Source organism: Neopsephotus bourkii, unplaced genomic scaffold (genome assembly GCF_033783945.1).
Source record: "Neopsephotus bourkii isolate Nb327-2 ecotype Australia unplaced genomic scaffold, CSIRO-AGI_Nbou_v1 NB_1663, whole genome shotgun sequence".
Lineage (NCBI taxonomy): Eukaryota > Metazoa > Chordata > Aves > Psittaciformes > Psittacidae > Neopsephotus > Neopsephotus bourkii.
The window spans coordinates 4,491,098-4,510,080 of NW_026902137.1; the positions used below are offsets into that span (position 1 = coordinate 4,491,098).

At 38.8% G+C, this 18,983-nt stretch overlaps 1 protein-coding gene across 3 annotated transcripts in view; it reads left to right on the plus strand.

Moving 5' to 3' along the window:
• Positions 1 to 18,983, plus strand: part of LOC133224110 (delphilin-like) — a 41,018-nt gene that overhangs the window by 9,646 nt on the left and 12,389 nt on the right. For all 3 annotated transcript variants that reach the window (XM_061375368.1, XM_061375370.1, XM_061375369.1), the window contains exons 2-9: positions 1,736 to 1,840; positions 3,468 to 3,554; positions 6,906 to 7,079; positions 8,471 to 8,619; positions 10,713 to 10,889; positions 11,479 to 11,905; positions 12,086 to 12,248; positions 15,317 to 15,428. In XM_061375368.1, the coding sequence (XP_061231352.1) occupies positions 1,736 to 1,840; positions 3,468 to 3,554; positions 6,906 to 7,079; positions 8,471 to 8,619; positions 10,713 to 10,889; positions 11,479 to 11,905; positions 12,086 to 12,248; positions 15,317 to 15,428 (1,394 nt within the window). The remainder of the gene's footprint in view (positions 1 to 1,735; positions 1,841 to 3,467; positions 3,555 to 6,905; positions 7,080 to 8,470; positions 8,620 to 10,712; positions 10,890 to 11,478; positions 11,906 to 12,085; positions 12,249 to 15,316; positions 15,429 to 18,983) is intronic.

Consider the following 18,983-nt stretch of genomic DNA (forward strand, 5'->3'; position numbering starts at 1 on the left):
CATTTGGTGTAGTGTGGCTCTGAAAAAAGGAGAACCTGTAGGTTTAGGGTTGCGTGACTTCCGTGCTGTGAGTGGTTATTTTTACATTGCCCATGAGACTTGTTCTGAGTGACTGTGGTGCTTGGCTGGGTGGAGAGGATCTTGTTCTGCTGCAGGGTTGTGCTTCTGGGGTTTTTAGCAGAGATGCTTCTATGTATGTGGAAGGCTGTAGGTATAGGTGAAGCAGGTGGCTGGCAGGACATGAGGGCTGCTGGGGTGGGCAGAGCTGCTGCCTGCTCTGCCTGCCTCAGAGGTCTGGAAGCAGCTTGGTGGCTGTTGATGGAGGTAGCAGTTATATCAAGTGGCACAACTGGCAGCTCTCAGGAGCACTGATTTCTATCCACCTTCCCCTCTCGGGCAGCTGACCTGGCTCTCTAGGGGTACCTGTTTCAGCTCTTCCCCTTGTTTTCACTATGACCGGAACAGTAAAAGCCACTCCGGGCCTTGCTGCATTGTCCTTGGGGTAGCCAAAGTCAGATTTACCTCCAATGCTGAGATGCTTTCAGCTACTTTGCCCTGAACACATCAGTCTCCTGGCAGTCTCAGCAGCAGGGACATAGGGGAACCCCTTCTCTGAGACAACTCTGCTGCCCCTTCCCCTTTCTCCTGGGATAAGCTCTTTACCTGGATGTCCACGTGGAAGAGTTTGAAAAGGATTATTCGAAAGAAAGATTTTTACTTCAGTAACTTATATCCTGGTGGTGAAGTTGCTCTCTGGGGGGTAGGAAGCACTGTATATTGCAGCTAATCGAATGATGGGGGTAGGAAGCACTGTATATTGCAGCTAATCGAATGTTGGGGGTAGGAAGCACTGTATATTGCAGCTAATTGAATGTTGTGGCTAAGCTGCTGGATGAAAAAAATCACAAGTTCCTGAGCTCTGGTGGTAAAACCTACACACTCCTTCCAAATTCCCTATTCTGCTTGAGGATGGATATCACACAAGGAAACTCTTTGGTCTGTCTCAAAGGGAGGTTGTTTGTTCCTTCTACAAAGTCTGTGAAAAAGCTTTACCCACAGTGTAAGCGGCTGGAGTTCTGGGCCCATGGTTACATCATTTGTCTTTTTTCTTTGCTTGATTCCTGTTTGGCATTGAAATCTCCACCGGAGTCACTTCAAAGTGACATACGTTGTGTGTAAGCTTATTGAAAGCAGGTGTGTAGCCTTCTTTTTGGGGGGAAAAAAAAGGGGGGAGTGTAATTCCAGCTTGTTATCATGCTTAGGTAAGTTTACTTGACAGCTTTATCTGCTGATACAAACATCAAGTTCCTTGTCTGCCCCCCACCCTTCACCCTTGCCATTTCTAATGGTCCTGATTTTGCTTTCATGTTGTTTGTGTGCAGTACTTTACGCTAAGGGTAAGACACAGGCAAGCATGCAAAATTGATGGTTTCACCTCTCACTAGATTTTCTAACCAAAAAATATTTCCTCCTATCAGTCCCATTTGCAGATATTTTCACCCCATCTTCTGCAATTGTAAAAGCCCCTGTATATTTGATATGTTGTGAGCTTTCACCAGGTTTCAAAGGGGGATTATATTTGCTGGGCAGGTTGCTGCTAGAACATGAAATATGAATGAAATTGTAATTGTATGGCAGTTAGCACAGCTGTAACTTTCACAGGTACTCTGTGTCCTGAATGGCCACAAAAAAAAAACCAGTCTCTAAAAGCATTTGATTGACTTTTCTCCCCCAGTTAAGCCAAGAAAAAATCCTCAAAATTATGAACATGGTGAAAAATAAAGAAGTGAGCATTGAAGACGCTTTGCATTTGGCACAGAAAGAGGTGTATGCTGAAAAGGTAAGGCCACTCCTTTGATCTATTTTCCAAGACATTCAAATCCATGAGAGTGTTCTGGAAAGCCTGGGTGAGCATTAGGAGCATGTCTGTATTGCTTTCAAAGATGTATTCCCAGCTTGGGAAAACATTTGCTTCCAGTTTATGTTAGAAACTAATGGCTGATGCTACCTGTAACCTAAGTAATGGATATCACATGTAGATGCTGCAGCTACACTGATGTTATTACCTTGATTAAGTAGTTTAAATTTACATCAGATGTGTCCACATGAGTTTATTCCAAGTGTAGCATCAAGTACTTTAACAATAAATACAGGGTGAAATCCTTGGGATGATACCATGAAGAACCACAAGAAAATGATGGATCTAATCTCTGAGGGGTCTTCTAGTGTTGGGCTGTCCCTGGGGCATGACCGGTCACCATAAGAGGTCAGATAACTCAGCATTATGCATGGCCACACAAACAGCAGGCCTTGGCCAGTGTGACTTCAGTTCTAACATAGACTAAGGATGGCTCTGACCTTCCATCAGGCAGAAGTTGGAAAAAGTGTAAATATGGCTTAAAATTGGGTTTGGGTCCTACAACAACATAACTTTGCTGAGCATGGATCGATGGGACTGAGAGTTCTAGTCCAGAGATCAGGATCATATTGAGATAAAGCAATGTTTGTTTTTGTTTTTGGTGGTTTTTTTTTTTTTTTTTACAAAACCTTCATCTCTTCACTGACAATCAGAAAATGACATTTTTCCATTTTATAGAAAGTATGGAAATTCTTTCCTGAGAAAAGTAGAAACTGATACTGGTGAGTGAAAATGTTTTGAGAATGAGGAGTACATTAATTGTGTGTATTAGAACACCAGCCTTGAACTCTCCCTAGTCCCTGTTCAGCCTCTCTCTCATTGCAATCTCTGCCCATCATCACCACACAAGTGCCAGAAGAGAATTCTTTGGAGAAATTCTTACTATCTATTTCCCCTTCTGCTCGGATTTTTGAACCAGCCTCTTCATGCAGCATCTCCAGCAAGCAGTGAAATCTTATCATGTGCTAATGACCAATCTGGGTTGTCTTTTTGCACCGCAGGAGTGAGAGAGATTCTGAGATAAATCTGGTGCTTTTTGGAATTTTTAAAATAACTTTCTGAACTGCTGATTAACTTTTTGGCTGGAAAGAAGTAGAAGCACAAATAAATACTAATAGAAAAGCAGCACAAATTTTGTGGAAGGGCTGCAGTCACAAAAATACAAGCTCAGCAGTGTAAGACTATGTGGAAATGCATTCTTGGTGTAAGAAGAGAAAGGGTTTCTTTGCTCCTTCTGCCATGTTAAGTTTTTGTGATAGCTGATTATTAGAAGTCTCTCTTCTCCTTTCTGTCTTCCTGTTTTCCCTTTCACCTTCCATCCCAATCTGTGATCCCTTCATTAATTCAGTAGGACTTGTGGATACTTTATATTTGTGAAAATCAAGTCAGAAAGATGCTTACATGTATCTCCAATTGGAGTTCCTCTGCAAAGCCTCCAGTGCTGTCTGAATACTGTTCGCAAAGGGAGATTTACGCTGTGAATATGATTGGATTTGAGTGGACAAAAATTAGAGCAGTGTTGGATATATTGCTGATTTCTGTTTTTCAGGATTCAGAGGATTTGCTAACCGGCTCACAATTTAACTTTATCATCTACAAATACAAACACTGTCGGTGGCAGAAACGAATTTTGCAGGTAAAACTTTAAAAATTCTCATTTTTGAAGCAAGATATAAAAGCTAGAGGGTGCTTGGGTTGCTCAGTAAATGTTACAAGATAGCGTAAAAATACCTCGTAGTTCAGCTACCTATTAGAGAGGTGGAAAATACTAAAAAACCTTCGATCTTTTATGCTGAAAGCATTTTGTGTTAGTTCTGAAACTCCCTCTACTGAGCCCCTTGAAAGGCTATAGGATAGACTTGATGAGCTAAGAGATTATTTCACCTCTAAAAACCATGATTGGTCACTGTCCTGGTTTAAGCCCAGCTTGTGACTCAGAACCATGCAGCTGCTCACTCCCTCACCTCCTTCTTCCTCCTGCCTTCCAGGAGGGATGGGGAAGAGAACTGAAAGGATGTAAACCCCACGGGTTGAGATAAGAACACTCCAGTAACTAAGGTATAACACAAAACCCCTACTGCTACCACCAATAGTAATGATGATAAGGGAAATAAGAAGCAGAGAGAAAACAACTGCTCACGACCTGCTGAACAATACCCAGCCCAACCTGAGCAGCGATCTGGGCCTTCCAGGTGACTGCCCCCAGTTTCTATGCTGGGCATGATGTGCTGGGTTATGGAATACCACTTTGCCTAGTTTGGGCCAGGTGTCCTGTCACTGCTTCTTGTGCCCCTCGTCACTGGCAGAGCATGAGCCTGAAAAGTCCTAGATTGGGGTAAACATTGCTTAGCAACAACTGAAAACATTGGTGTTGTCAGCGTTGTTCTTGAGCTAAAGTCAAAACCACAGCACTGCACCAGCTGAAGCCAGGACAGTTACAAAGATGATTGATTATAGTAGATTCTGCCTGGGAGTTGTTCTTGTTCGCTGGCAGCAGTAAATGCACACAAGCAATGTGTGCTGATGATACTTAAGTAGCTGTTCCACCTGACAGGATATCACTTCAACTGTACTCTCTAGAACCTTAGAAAGAAATATTCCTGGGGATACTGCTAACCCCATGAAGTTTAACAATGCCAAGTGCAAGGTCCTACACCTGGGTCGGAGCAATCCCAGACACAGCTACAGGCTGGGCAGGGAAGAGATTCAGAGAAGCCCTGCAGAGAAGGACTTGGGGATGCTGGTCAATGAGAAAATGAACAAGAGCCAGCAGTGTGCGCTTGCAGCCCAGAAAGCCAACTGTACCCTGGGCTGCACCAAAAGGAGCGTGACCAGCAGGTCGAAGAAGGTGATCCTGCCCCTTTATTCTGCTCTCATGAGACCTCACATGGAGTATTGTGTACAGTTCTGGTGTCCTCAACATAAAAAGGACATGGAACTGTTGGAACAAGTCCAGAGGAGGGCCATGAGGATGATCAGGGGACTGGAGCACCCCCCGTATGAAGATCGGCTGAGAAAGTTGGGGCTGTTCAGCCTGGAGAAGAGAAGGCTGCATGGAGACCTCATAGCAGCCTTCCAGTATCTGAAGGGGGCATATAGGGATGCTGGGGAGGGACTCTTCATTAGGGACTGTAGTGACAGGACAAGGGGTAATGGGTTAAAACTTAAACAGGGGAAGTTTAGACTGAATATAAGGAGGAAATTCTTTCCTGTCAGGGTGGTGAGGCACTGGAATAGGTTGCTCAGGGAGGTTGTGAATGCTCCATCCCTGGCAGTGTTCAAGGCCGGGTTGGACGAGGCCTTGGGTGACATGGTTTAGAGCGAGGTGTCCCTGCCCATGGCAGGGGGGTTGGAACTTGATGATCTTAAGGTCCTTTTCAACCCTAACTACTCTATGATTCTACTTAGAAGATTCATTTGGCACTTCATCTCTGGTTACTGTATTTTTTGACACTGTGAATCCCTAAGATTTTACTGACTTGTATGATATTAAAGAGAACTTCTGTTGATAACACCTGATAATGGTTTCCCAGTTCCATGAAGTCAGTGACAAAGGTATCATGTTGTTTCCAGGAAAATGGATTTCACTGACTTTTTCCTGCAGTTTGGACAAAATGTGATAATGAGCAAGTCCAAGTCGTACATGGTAGAGGTTTTTTTTGTTTACTACATCTTAACTGTAGAAAGCATAATCTCTTTATTTCTCTCAATATCCAGTGGCTTTTGGAATGAAAAGATCATTTGTTAAGACATAAAGCTGATGGAAAAATGGAGAAAGCTAAATTTTATATGGAAGCTATCAGTCTAAGAATTTCAAGTAGTTTAATTCCAGTTCTCAAAGTTAGCAGCAGCCATCAAAAGTCAGAGATAATAATGGCAATGGTTTTGCTTTGGAGATTTCCTGCTATAAACAGAATGGAGGGAAAGGCCAAGGTGGTAGCATTTGGTTGGCACAGTCTGCAATACAGGAATGAAAGGTGCCAAGAATTGTTTATGACCAAAGGTAAATATGTAGCCCAGGCAAGATCTAAGACTCTTCTGAGTTTGTCTTCTCTGTTGGCTGTATTCACTGAAGTTGGGCAGTCAGATAATATTCTCATTATATCAACAAAGCTATTTCTGCTCAGCAGGGACTGACACATTGAACTCATACTGGAATCTGACTATATCAGTTTTTAACACAGCCAATATAGATTGTGCAGTGGAAGAATAATAATCTTCTTTTGAAGCAAACAATTTTTAATCGCTGTATTTGTGAGACAGCATATTCACGTGGTGTTCAAGGCCAGGCTGGACAAAGCCTTGGGTGTCATGGTTTAGTCTGAGGTATCCCTGCCCATATCAGCGGTGTTGGAACTGGATGATCTTAAGGTCCTTTCCAACCCTAACTATTCTATGATTATCACTGCTCCTTTCATCTATATGTATACATATATTTTTATATATACATACAGGAAAAAAATCTGTGATAGCTAAGATCTAAACTGAAACACAGTAATATTTAAATCAGAAAGTAATGTCAACAGTATTGTCTTTTCTTGATACAGAAGTGGCTGTTGTAGAAATAGTTACCTCCACTTTGTATTAGTACTGGGGCATAAGCTGAATCTCTGCTGAGATGCTCATGCCATTAATTTGTGCTACCTCTACTGCTGAACGGGAAGTTTTTGCACTGGGTTGTATAAGACAGGGAGAATTTAAAATGGAATAATATTTCAGAGTGATAAATTGATGCATATTCATCAACAGAGATAAGGAAACACACAATGAATATGTTTGTTTTGAAACTAAGTCAAATATTATACAGTATCTTGATGATGTAATGTCATTTTTTTTTTTTTTAAATTCTATTCATGGACAAGATAGATACACATTATAAGCTGGTCCTTTGTCTACATGCCTTTGCATGGGAATATTGGAGATGCTGTCTTTCCTTCCCAGTGAAGAGCAGTGACGGCATCAAGTAATGAAGAACTTTCTGTTCCAGATTGATTTCAACACAAGGACCATTTTTAACATCGAAAAAGGAATTATTAAGAAACAGTTCCCTTTCTCACAAGTCAAAGCCTGTGAAGATACTGAAAGGAGGCGTTTCAGTATTGTGTTTCATGGGCGACAAGATTATGAGCTGGAAGCAGTGTCTCTTGATGATAAAAGGAAAGTAAGTTTTTACAATGTCACAGACAGATTGCTATAAATAACAACATGGTAGTACCCAGCAGGTCCTGATCATAAATGGGAATTGCTATGCTGTGCATTGTGCAAACAAAGAATTAAGTATGTCTTTAGTCCATGTATGTTTCTACATAGAACAAAGAGAATGTGACTTCAGGATAAAGTTTGGCCTTAGTATTTTGCAACAGTTCACTAGGGTTGAAGATGCAAAGCCAGCTCAGGACATGATATGAAAATGGATGCATTTCTTCAACTACACCCCAAGTATAACTGGTCTGAGGTTGTATTAAAACAAGCAAATAGAACTGACAATGTGAACAGTTGAATCTTAAATGAAATTTCGGAGCACTTTTTATTCTATATATAAGATACTTATTAAAATGCATGTTTTTAAGGAGAATGAACTACATATTTAACTAAATTATTCAGTGTTGTAAGATTTTGTATGAGCTATTTCATGTTGGTTTCTGCCCCTTTTGAGTTATAGGTTCAATTAAATATTTCAAGCAGTTATTGTAATTACACTTTACACTGAAACCCAAGAAACTGAAGTCATAACATTAGCACTAGCTCTTCACCTGAATGCAGATATCCTGTGTGTTCAGGGGTGAATGAGTCTTGGAGCTTGTGTTGTCCCATGGCTGAAGTGCTGAAGCCAGCTGCACAATTCATGTTGAGGTACAAACTCTCAAAAAACGTGGAAAAGTTTGCACCCAAACTTCTGCTGTGACCCATTCTTAAGGTGTTTTTTGAGAGAGATCAATTCCTCATGAAACTCAACGCTTCACGTGCAGAAACTCTAATTCCAGATGAACTGTACCTCATGGTTGATTAGCTTAATTTTCGAAGTAGATTACATTTAGCAGAAGAGCTCAAAAAGGAACATGTATTCAGTAGTAAAAGCACTTAAATATGGCCTTGTATAACAAAAAGAATGCTTTAAATTCACACCCACCTTAATCCATGCTATTTTCAACTAGGCAAGCCTTCATTTTCCTGCTGTTTGAGACTTCAAGCTAAGTCAATCAAGTACTATTTGGGCTTGAAGTGAGCTGAACAAAACCTTTGTCCTGGATTGCTTTGTATATGAATTAAAAAATAATAAATTAAAAATGTTTTACAATAACCCCTCCAGAATAAAATTATATTCTCCTTACACTGATAGATTTAGCACTGTGGGCATAAAAGCAAATGGCAGTTAAGTAGTTTATCATCATAGAAAGACCTTATTTATTTTACGCTAATTTATTTTACCCATCTGGCTGCTGTTCATAGTGTTGTCTATCATTTTTATACTTGAAAAATCTACCTATTAATGTCATATTCAAGGGAATTAACATGGAAAATATACTTTTTCTGCTGCCATTTATTATGTAGATAACATACCTTCTGAGCAGAGTCATACAGAGCAATTCATGCAAGAGACCAGCAGAGTCAAGCTTTGGAACACCTGCAGAATGTGATGTGATACATGAAGGACTTCTGGATTTGCAGCAAAACACTTGTACATGCACTGAATGGGTGAAGTATGAACTGCACTTTTATAGACCTTTGGGCTGCCAATTTCATTGCAATTTCTAATAAAGAAGATTTTAATTTGCCAATAGTAAGTTAATTATTTAATGTCTTTTTAAAGTTAAAATGTAGATGCCAAAACTGCACGGGATGAAAACCCTGAAATTAACTCTTAGTGCAATAGTGGTACTGAACAAAATGAAGCTCTGTTGCGTACTAGAGACTGTTATGTGCATAACTAACACAAATAGTGTTCAGAGTGATTTTAGTGTGAGTCTTTATGTTTACCTCTTGAATTTTTACTCCATTTTCAATCATAAGGAAAAGGAGAAAAACAAAGCAAAGCAGAGACATATGAGTCCTGCTGGAGAACACTGACTCACACTGGCCAAAGTGGCTGCCCTAGAATTCATAATTCATTCTCGTAATGTTCTGAACTTCCCTCCTGTGGCAGTGACCAACCATGGTGGCCTAATGGGGTGATGGTTTTAGAGACAGGAATCGTTATTCAGTAGGAAATGGACCATCACTACCATTTTGTTCAGCCCCTAAACATCACAGATAAGCAAGACTTTCACTTCTGCTTATTCTATTACTGAACTAGTGAACCAGACGCAGTGATTTTACATAGTTCACTCCCTATTCCACAGACAACTCACCCTTCCCCTGAGCCAGCTCCTAAAATACCTGGAAATTTTTGTACCATCAGAAAGAGAGAGAGAAAAAAAAGTCTGACTAGAAAAAGCTAATGAAAAAAAAAGTAACACCGTAATCATCTGCACAGAGCAATTATCTCAAAGACTTCAGAGAAAATGATTTTGTTTTTAAAAAGCTACCACTGTAAACCTTGTAAACGCCATCCTCGAGCGTGCCCAAGAGTTGTTACCTTGCAACATTTAACAAGTTTGTTAACAAAAAAAATTGATTTTTATTTATCTGGTGAAGCAAAGCCCTTGCTGCTTGCTGCTTGCTATTAATCCTCTCTTTTTTGGGGGGCAAAGTAAATAATGGTGGCAACATCTGGAGATCTGATTAAACTATAAGTTCCTGCTTTAAAGAAAGGAGAAATCAATATAACTGCCAGCTCCATTAAACAATTCTTATCTCTTGGACTGTTTATGTGGGAATAGCTGCAATTTGTATTTTATGTTTAATTCTTCTGGAGCAGCTAACCTTATTTAAATTCCTCATAGAACACCTTAATCAACTAGCCACACCTTGAAGAAAGAGTGGAAGAAAGGAAAGGTCTGATAGAACTGTCAGGATGATAAAGACATGCAGTAACCCTTAGGAAAAATGAAAATGTAAATGCTTGAATAAGAATAAAAAGTGCATACAGTAAAGCCCTGCTTTTTATAAGCAGCAGAGCAGAGACTGAAGCTGAAGATTGTGCTGTAAATAGAATCTGTGTATGATCAGGCAATTCCTGCAAGGATTAATTTATCATTTAAATAGATAATACCCCAAATTTGGCACAGTCAGTTCTGATGGAGGCCCTTGAGAGCAGACTGCTTTGACCCTTTCCTTCCAGGTGACTCCTGGGAATGAGGGACCAGGATCAGACCTTATGGAGTAAAAGCATACACAGAGGCATTTCTAAGAGAGAGAGTTATTGGACTATAAGATTGGGCTCTAACTTATATCATGGTGACTTGCTTATAGCTTGGTGACAGTGGAACCTACAAGACACAGAAATTCTGAGACCTTGTCATATTGTGCACTGCTCAGCCACACAGAAAGTTCCTTTAAAAATTCACAGTCCAAAAGGCCCACCATCCCAAAAACCTAAAAGGAATACATGGAATGGGATGGACAGAGAGTGGGTAGCAAATTAACAGAACTTGGGCAATTTTTAGTTGATAGTAAGGTCTTAGCTTTAGCTCTCTCATTAGATGTGGCAGGCTTGAAGTTCGTATGTTATATCAGTTTACTTATGAGTCAGATGAGAATAAAAAGCCTTTACTGCGAAGGTTCTATGCTTTGAGAACATTGTGTGTTTTCCATGGAAGATGCTATAAAAATGTGGAGACTTACTGACATTAGAATATGCTTTAACAATGTAGTCAGTGAAGAAAGAGCTGTATCTCCTTTCCTTGTCCTACAGGTACTTGGTACAACTACGTGAAGGAGAATTGGCTTTATGTTGCATAGATCTGGGAAGAAAAAACAACACTGCAGACCCTGTACCAACTACAATTAATTTGACAGGTGGTAATGTGAGTGTCAGCAAGGAAAATGGATGCAGTGCCTTTTCAATTCAGACCAAAGAACACAATTATTTGTAAGTATAGTTGGCAATTAATAATTTGTTAAAGCAAAAGTACTGAAAACATGGTCAAGCAATGGAGAATCCCAATGTCCCAGAACAAAATGCAACAGTGGAGAAACGAGGCCATCAGAATTATATAATTACCCCTCCCATTGTGCTGCAGTGATTTGATGAGTGTTTTAAAGAAGAATTAAAAGTACCACGTTGTGGGATTGAGAAGAGACATTGAAATACTGCCAACAAAAGCTTGTCTAGTTGTCATGTCAGGAGGCAGTGAAGAAATATGTCATTCAGCTTGATAGGCCAGCTGCGTGAACAAGTTCTGACTAGCTTGTGCAACAATCACAGTAAAACAGAGCTCACTGTTCACCTTCTCCCAAGGTGGAGGAGTTATGAGGTAACTGCACCACAAAGTCAATATATGGCAAAACTTCAAGCAATTGACTCTGTCTGAAGAGATCAGAGTCAGCAGCACTAGGCTCTTTTTAACCAGTAAAGGATCTGAACATTATTCTGATTAAATAAGAAATATCTATGGCTGTATTAGTCAGCATGCTATTTACACTGCCTTGTGTTTACATATGCCATTCTTAAATTTCAGGTTTCGTATACCCCTTACTGTCCAAAATAACAGGATGGAGGATGTCAGCAAGCTCCAGAATGAATGGGTCTCTCTCATAGAAGGATACTGTCAGCTATGCAAGGGTGCCTCGCTGCCTCAGGAGGGGTCTCAAGGATGCACCTTCTCTGAAGCCGATTACGAGGATTTCACTAAACCTCTGAATGAACAGAAAGAGGAGATCCTCCACTTAGGTGCGAGTTCTGCAACAGCCAGTCTGAGCAAGTTTTCAAGGCCCCAGACAAAGCCTGAAGAGGGGGAATCAGCCCCAGCATCACCATCTCTTCCACTACCCAGAAGCAAGGCAGAGGTTCCACCAGCCCCACCTGCACTCCTGCAGCCCTGCAGTCTCACTCCATCGACAAAGAGAACCAAAGCCTTTCACTGGGATGTTGTTCCTTATGATAAGGTGAGGATGAAACTGATGGTAGCTGTTACAGAAAAACAACACTGCAGCCCGTATTACAAGTTATCACAGAAGTACAGCTGTGCCACAAAACAACCTGGATGCCCTTTTCTGTGTTTGGATGGAAGCAAAGTGCTTCTGTTCTTTGTCTTTTTGCTTATCCTGTCACTCCTATATTTTTAGATTCAAAAGTCTGTCTGGGGATCGTGTAACCCATGCAAGAAAAAAATAGATGTATCCAGACTCTGTGACCAGTTCCAGATCCAGGAGACCGCATTATTTTTAGCCAATGAACCTTCAGTGAATCAGCACATCATGTTAGATCGAAAAGTTGCGCATAACTTCAGTAAGTGTATTAATAACAACTGTGTACTCCTATCTGGAAGACTGGGGCGAGCACTGCAAGCATTTTCTATTTGTATGTTCTGCCATTCAGTAGGCAATGAGACAAGCTTGTGTTTAATTCATCTTTTAATTCAGTGCCCTTCTACTCATTTCTAAAAATAGGTCTCATGGCTCAGTTGCTCTAAATGTGGTCCTTGATGTAGAGTAGAAGCACCGAGCTTCTCCACTTGCGCAAAACATGTGGATGTGCCACTGAACTGTGATGCTGTTGTCGTAGGGCAGACATGTAAAAATCACATATGACACCTGTGGAATCTCTGACTTCAAAGGCTTTTCAGATTCTGTGGGCTATGCAGGTGAAACAAGTCAACAGAAACTGCTTGGTAGCTAGAACTTTGAGAACTGTGCTCAGTCTCTCTCCTGTATTGAACATTCAAGAACATTTGTATAGCTGTAGATGGCTTGGTGTAAGAAGCCTTTGTGCCAGCTACTAGCCACGTCACAGGAACACTTTTTCTCTGGCTTAGACTGTGAATAGCTGTCTTGAACGATCATGACCAGGATTCTTCCCTCTTACATCCCAAGTGTGATTCTGCTGAAGGCCTGACCTACAGCAGTCTTTCACACCTAATGAAGCAGTTCAACACATAGTTCTAGTCTTACTAATAAAAAGATATAAAGGTTTTTCAGTTACTTTGATGAGGAGTGGTAAATATTAAAGGAGCAAGAGTAATTGTTCTTCAATGACTACTCTGATTTCTATTACAGACATGCCTTTCCAAAAAAGTTCTATAGCCTAGTGATGTTTTAAGAAATGTTACATGTGTAAAGAATTTGGGGCAGTTAATTTTGAAGTTTTAATGATTTCATCTTTATGAATATCGATAAGAGAATATATTTTGGAGATTGTGTAAAGTTTTAATTGGGAACGGTAAATGGAGATAACTTGTTGGAATTATTGCATCCATTGACTAACAATTTGAAGGGTTAAAAGGCAGTGATACGAAAGTGCAGTTGCAGATAAAAAGAGTCCTGTAATAGCACTTTTATCTACTAAATTATTGCAGTTTCTTTGAGGAATTTTCTTTCTTTGGGTTTGCAAATAGAACCGTTCTTCCTTTTGATCCTATTCTTCTTACAATTTTTTTCATTGAGACATTCTACATCTGTTTCTTAATCTTATCCTTGAAGTCCTGTCAGACAGATTTTTGGCATATGCTTATTATAATGGACATTACTTAGATCAAAAGTTAATTTGATCATGAGAATTCTGATTAATCTTCCTGCAAGTGCTGCAAACCACAGTTCTTAAATTAACGAATAAAAAGATGACGCTCCCAAATGCCAGTAGGTTAAAATTTCTCTAAAATCTGAGTGGCTTTCTGAACACCAGAGGAAAATGAGAATTCTGAGAGAAGACCTACACACTGGATTCAAGCCCAGTGTATGAGAAAATATGAATAAAAGTTAAGTCATCTAGTGGGTTCTTCTAGACAAAATAAATTCTGCCATACAGAGAACAGGTACCAGAAAGAGAGAGATACAAGAAAAACATCCTTAGACTTGCAATGAAAAAGTTTGGGGAGACACTTCAATGTACATCTAAATCCAAGAACATGGGATCCAGTGGGTCAAAATCTGATTTATGAGTCAAAATACCAGCTTCTGTGCCTTGATTTGTGTCCATTTCTCTGTATGAGACCCCGTTTCCCTCATATATAACCCTTATTTTGCTTAGAAAAATACTTGGCGAAGTCTGGTGACTAGAATTTACACCGCAGCTGCTTTCAGCCACTGAAAACATTCAAGAAATTATTAAATGCTTTATAGACAGGTTGTGAACATTTCAAAATCAACGTTTTACTATGAGTTATTCATTCTGTTATGGTCTGTAGACATTACTACTCCTGAAGAGATACATGGTTAAAAGGCATAGGGAAGCAAAAGCTACAAGGCATAAAAGGCATAAGATGGAAAAAGGGAAGATTTTGCCAAGCTTAGCACTAGCTTTAGACCTTATAATAAAAAGAGTGGAAAGTGTGTCAGAGGAAGAATAAATGGTATATACTTCATTGGTCAACAGTCTTCTGAGAACCATTAATAGCTGAATTGAGCCACATAACCTGAAAAACTATTGCTTTTTAGAATTAGAGAAAGAAAACCTGAAAAAAAAGTGCATCATACACATCCTTTCTGAATTCTCTTTCCCAATCCCCTTTTGCTGCTCAAGGAGTTCTGTCATAACAAAGACTATGCCAACACTGAGAAGCATTTGAATCTTTTTAGATTCTCTACTATTGCCTTTTGTTCACTTCCTGTCTTACCTTTATCCTTTGGTGATGATGGTGAAGACAGACAGCAACTAAAGAATAACCAGCATGACAAAGTGGTCTTTTGGGGAGCAACAGCCTTACAAATGGTTCCTCACCTGTTTGAGGAACAATCTTATTTCCGTTTTCCTACCATAATATGTATTATGAGCCAGCCCCATGTCATCATAGGAGTCTTAAATATTACAACAACACTTAATAGAGTTTTAGAATATTAGGCAGTGCGGAATAAGTGAGCACTTCTGTATCCCAGGCAGCCTTACTCATTCTGGAGTAATTTTTCTTGCATAGACTCTGCCTACCTTCTTTTGAATCCTAGAAATTAAACAAACTAAGCAAAGAAAATGAAAATAATTTGAAAAATTCATTTATTTAACCTTCAAAATAATATAATGTGCCAATACATTGTGTTATTTGGAAAAGAAATATTTTGTCTGTTGAGCTGAGTACAAGAGAAATATATAGGAGTAAGTACTTGAGTAGCTTCTGATAACAGTATCTCAATAGTTCTGACTTAAGCACTGATTGACACAAATATATGATTGCTTGACTACTACTATGTATATTTAAAGAAAATGCAAAGACTGAGTTCTTGCCTTAGTTTTTGGTGTTTTGTTTTGGTTGGTTTTTTTTTTTTCTTAAATCTGGAAAGTAAATAAAAATACAAAGAAACGTCTGGGTGATTTTTCCTTTCCTTGAGCATTTTCTTGCAAGTAATCTAAGAATCTTTTTCCTCTAGACATTTTTCTTAAAAGTTTCCATATAAGACCAAGCGAGCTGAAAGAAAAACTATACATTATACATGAAGAGAATGGTGGACTTACAGATGAGCAGATTACAGCACTAAGAAGGTAATCTTTGGGGTTCAATTGCTTGTTTATAATACAGACTACCTTTTGGAGAAGACATAATCTTCTGAAAATAATGTGAAGTTTGGGAAAGATGCTATGAGATATTGGATCTGTCCTCACTGTGAATACAGTATTAGGGTTGCACACAGAAATCTCAGTCTTTGTAACTGAGATTTTAGTGTATGCCTACAAAAGATCACTTTTCCCCATGTTGTGTAGGAAAGAAGATTGCAAGAAATGACAACAAATATGACATGATTCTGTGAACTACTTATAAGGAGCAGAGTTAGTAAAATAAGTTGAGGCAGTGAACAGGTGTAACTTGATGAGGGAACTACAATGTCTCTTACTACAGTCTTACCATCTATTATGGGATCAGAAATGCAAGATTTAAAATTGGTATGGAGAGGAGGAAGGCAGAGAAGTGTTAAAGGAGCTTCATGGGTTGATGGGATAGTAAGAATATCAGTATTTCTGAGTTGCAGAAATTTGTGGGTTTAAAGCAGCATGCAAATTTCTGTATCATTAAAAAACTGAATGATTACATTGAGACAAATAGATTTCAGGAGTGTAAGCAAACTACTGGTATGTGAAATTTACAGGAAGTGGATTGTACCTGTTTTACTAGTTTAAGATGTGGAAAGAAAGGAAAGAAGCAGTATCCTAGAGTAGCATCTGTAATACATCCTAGTCCCCATGTAGTACTTGGGCCATTCATTAAATGCATTCATATGAAATTTTGATGTGAAGCTGTTTCTTGCTTCAAAATGGGGAAAAGAAAAAGTGTTACTAAAGTAAGCTTGGAAAAAGATGACACTGGCAAAGAAAGCAAGGGAGTAAATAACTGACATTTCCACTGATTGTGGAATGAGTTTAATTTTGGCCTTAAAATCTTTATCTTAATCAATGTATCAACAGTAATTTTAAAGTCTGCAGAATCATGTCTGTACTTAAAAAGTAATCTGAATGGGAGCAACAGACATGTAGTATGGAATCAATGTTCTGTGAGATGGTTTGTACACATCTTGCCTGAAGTACAAAGGGATGTAACAAGACACTGAATTATGTCAACGTATATGGGGTTTGAAGGAAAACATTGACCACACTCTTCTGTTCAAGCCCTAATACAGCACTGCATATTCAGTCCAGGACCAACATGATGCTGAAATTGGTAACACCACTGAGATCACTAATTTACAGCATCTGTGGTCTTTGCCATCATCCAATTGTAATAATTATAATGGCAATGAAACTTGAAAGATTATTTTTTTTCTTTGAAGATTTCAGTCTTCTTTTGATGGCAGTTATGCTGCAGAAATGTTTCTAGGAAATGGAATGTGTAAGAGATATTGGATGCTATATTACTCTATGCTATATATGATCACGGATTCTTATTTATTGCCAAAATCTAGGAATGTATGTACAAATCTTGCAGTGAAAGACAGCTAATTTTTCCACCCAATAGTTTTAGAAGCATTACTGAAATAGATGAGGTGCATTTCAGAGTTAAGGGTTGGATTTCCAAGGCAGTTCAGTGTCTTTTGTCTCCCATTCAGACATCTCATCGAAGGAGCAGATTCTTATCATGAAACATAAGCACTTATGAGTTTCTCTCTTACAATTCACTGTAGTGGATGTGGCACAACACAAGTAGCTGAACACTTCATGTTTTTGAAGATATTTCCACTTGATTTAGGTGCCATGGGGGAAAATTTTACCATTAAAATGTGTCCTCCAGCTAATTGAGAACCTGTGATTATGACAGGAGTTTAAGCAGGGTAGTCACTGGCCATGCAAATTATACCTGTCACACTGTCAAAGCCTGAGCAGGAAGTCTAAATTCTACTATTCCTGAATGAAAAATAATTAAAGCCAAACCCAAGATTACATTTTAAAGCCTGTGACCAATGAGCAAAATGTCCTGCTCATGTATCCAGTGAACGTGAATGGAGATGGTGGTAAATCAGTAGAAGCTTCAGGACTTATCTTGATACAGAAACAATTCCATAGTTCTCTGAATAATTCTTTATCCTGATGTCTTTAAATCAATACCAAAGGACTCTTTTTCCCTATAAACTTAATTTTTCAGAACAGTGGGAGATATTTTCATTGCACAAATTCCGAGTTGCATTCATGTAAAGATATATTTATGGAATGCATTCACATATTCCTGTGCTTCCTTTTCCATGGTTTCCATTGTTTAATGCTTTAAGCTTTAAGGCTAGGTAATCTACTAGTTTCGTTTTCTGTGCACAATACATCAAAAGAAGTTTATGTAATATCAGGCTTCTGATTAAATGAAGATGTTTGCTGTCAGCTTTAAATAAAATTGTTCTCTGAATTTGCTTTAAAAGTCAAACTATTTTTAATGATAAGTAAAAACCCTTTCATTTGCCAACAGTTAACTGTTATTTTTAAATGAGAATTCCCATTTGTTTCCTGATGTTGAAGGCTGATGAATGGAATATATTATAATCTGCTTTAATATAACAGCTCAAAACCCAGCAATAATTCAATGGAAATGTCATATTAAATTATTGACAATAGCAAAAAAGGCACCTTTATTGTTTGTCTTGTATTTAACATGCTAAAATATTTGGATTATTTTTTCCATATTTGAATAAATTTCTTAACTGTTAATGGAAATGCAAATAAATCCCCATGAATGTTTAATCACAGTTGCTACAAATTCAATAGGTTGTTTGCAGAAAAAGAAGATAGTAGACCTGAATACTTACTTAAGATTCTTAACATTCCTCATATGTTAGCTATTACATTGATTTCATTTTTCTTAAGCTATGCTATGAATTCCCATAGTGTATCAGGCAGGCAGGAAGATCTTCAAACAAGGAGAACTGTGATGGCGTGTTTAATTTTCCAAGCGGAGGCATGTTTAAAGATGCCAGTTTTTAAGAATCTGCTGCTCTGGAGTACTGTGGAAAAATATTCTGTTACCTTACGCAGAAAGAAGAAAGTTGTGTTACATGCTATTGTAACAAAAACAAGAAACGGATCTTGGATATGATACAGCACTTAGAGAGACAGAAATGCCATTGCCCACTCTTGTTTCATGGGTAATTAAAACTGTTTTAGAGGTAGGAGTCAGTCAGACAGTGGGGCTCATTAGTTAATCACACCACAGCATGAGTTTGCTCTGCTTTTCTGCTAATTTTTCAGAGAAGTTATTGCTGGAGTCAAGCTGATCCAGCATGGCCACAACCACTCAGAAAGTGTATGTTGTTCCTAGGTGCTTTGGAAATGTTGTCAGATATGTTTCTCAGATCAGTGAAAACAAGGCATGTATATATCAAGATCAGAGTCGATGAACCTCTCTGGAAATTACGTCCTTAACTTCTTTGTTGCATGATTTTACATTTTCCAAGCCCATGCCATTGTAAATTGACTGTAGATCAGCTGTTGAAGGTACTGACTGTTACTTTCAGCCTTATATACACATTTAGGCATTTCCAGATATGCAGATGTATCTGGAGATCATTTTTGCTTTACATCACATAGCTGGCTCAAATGTCTATGAAGTTCCAACAGTTAAAGAAT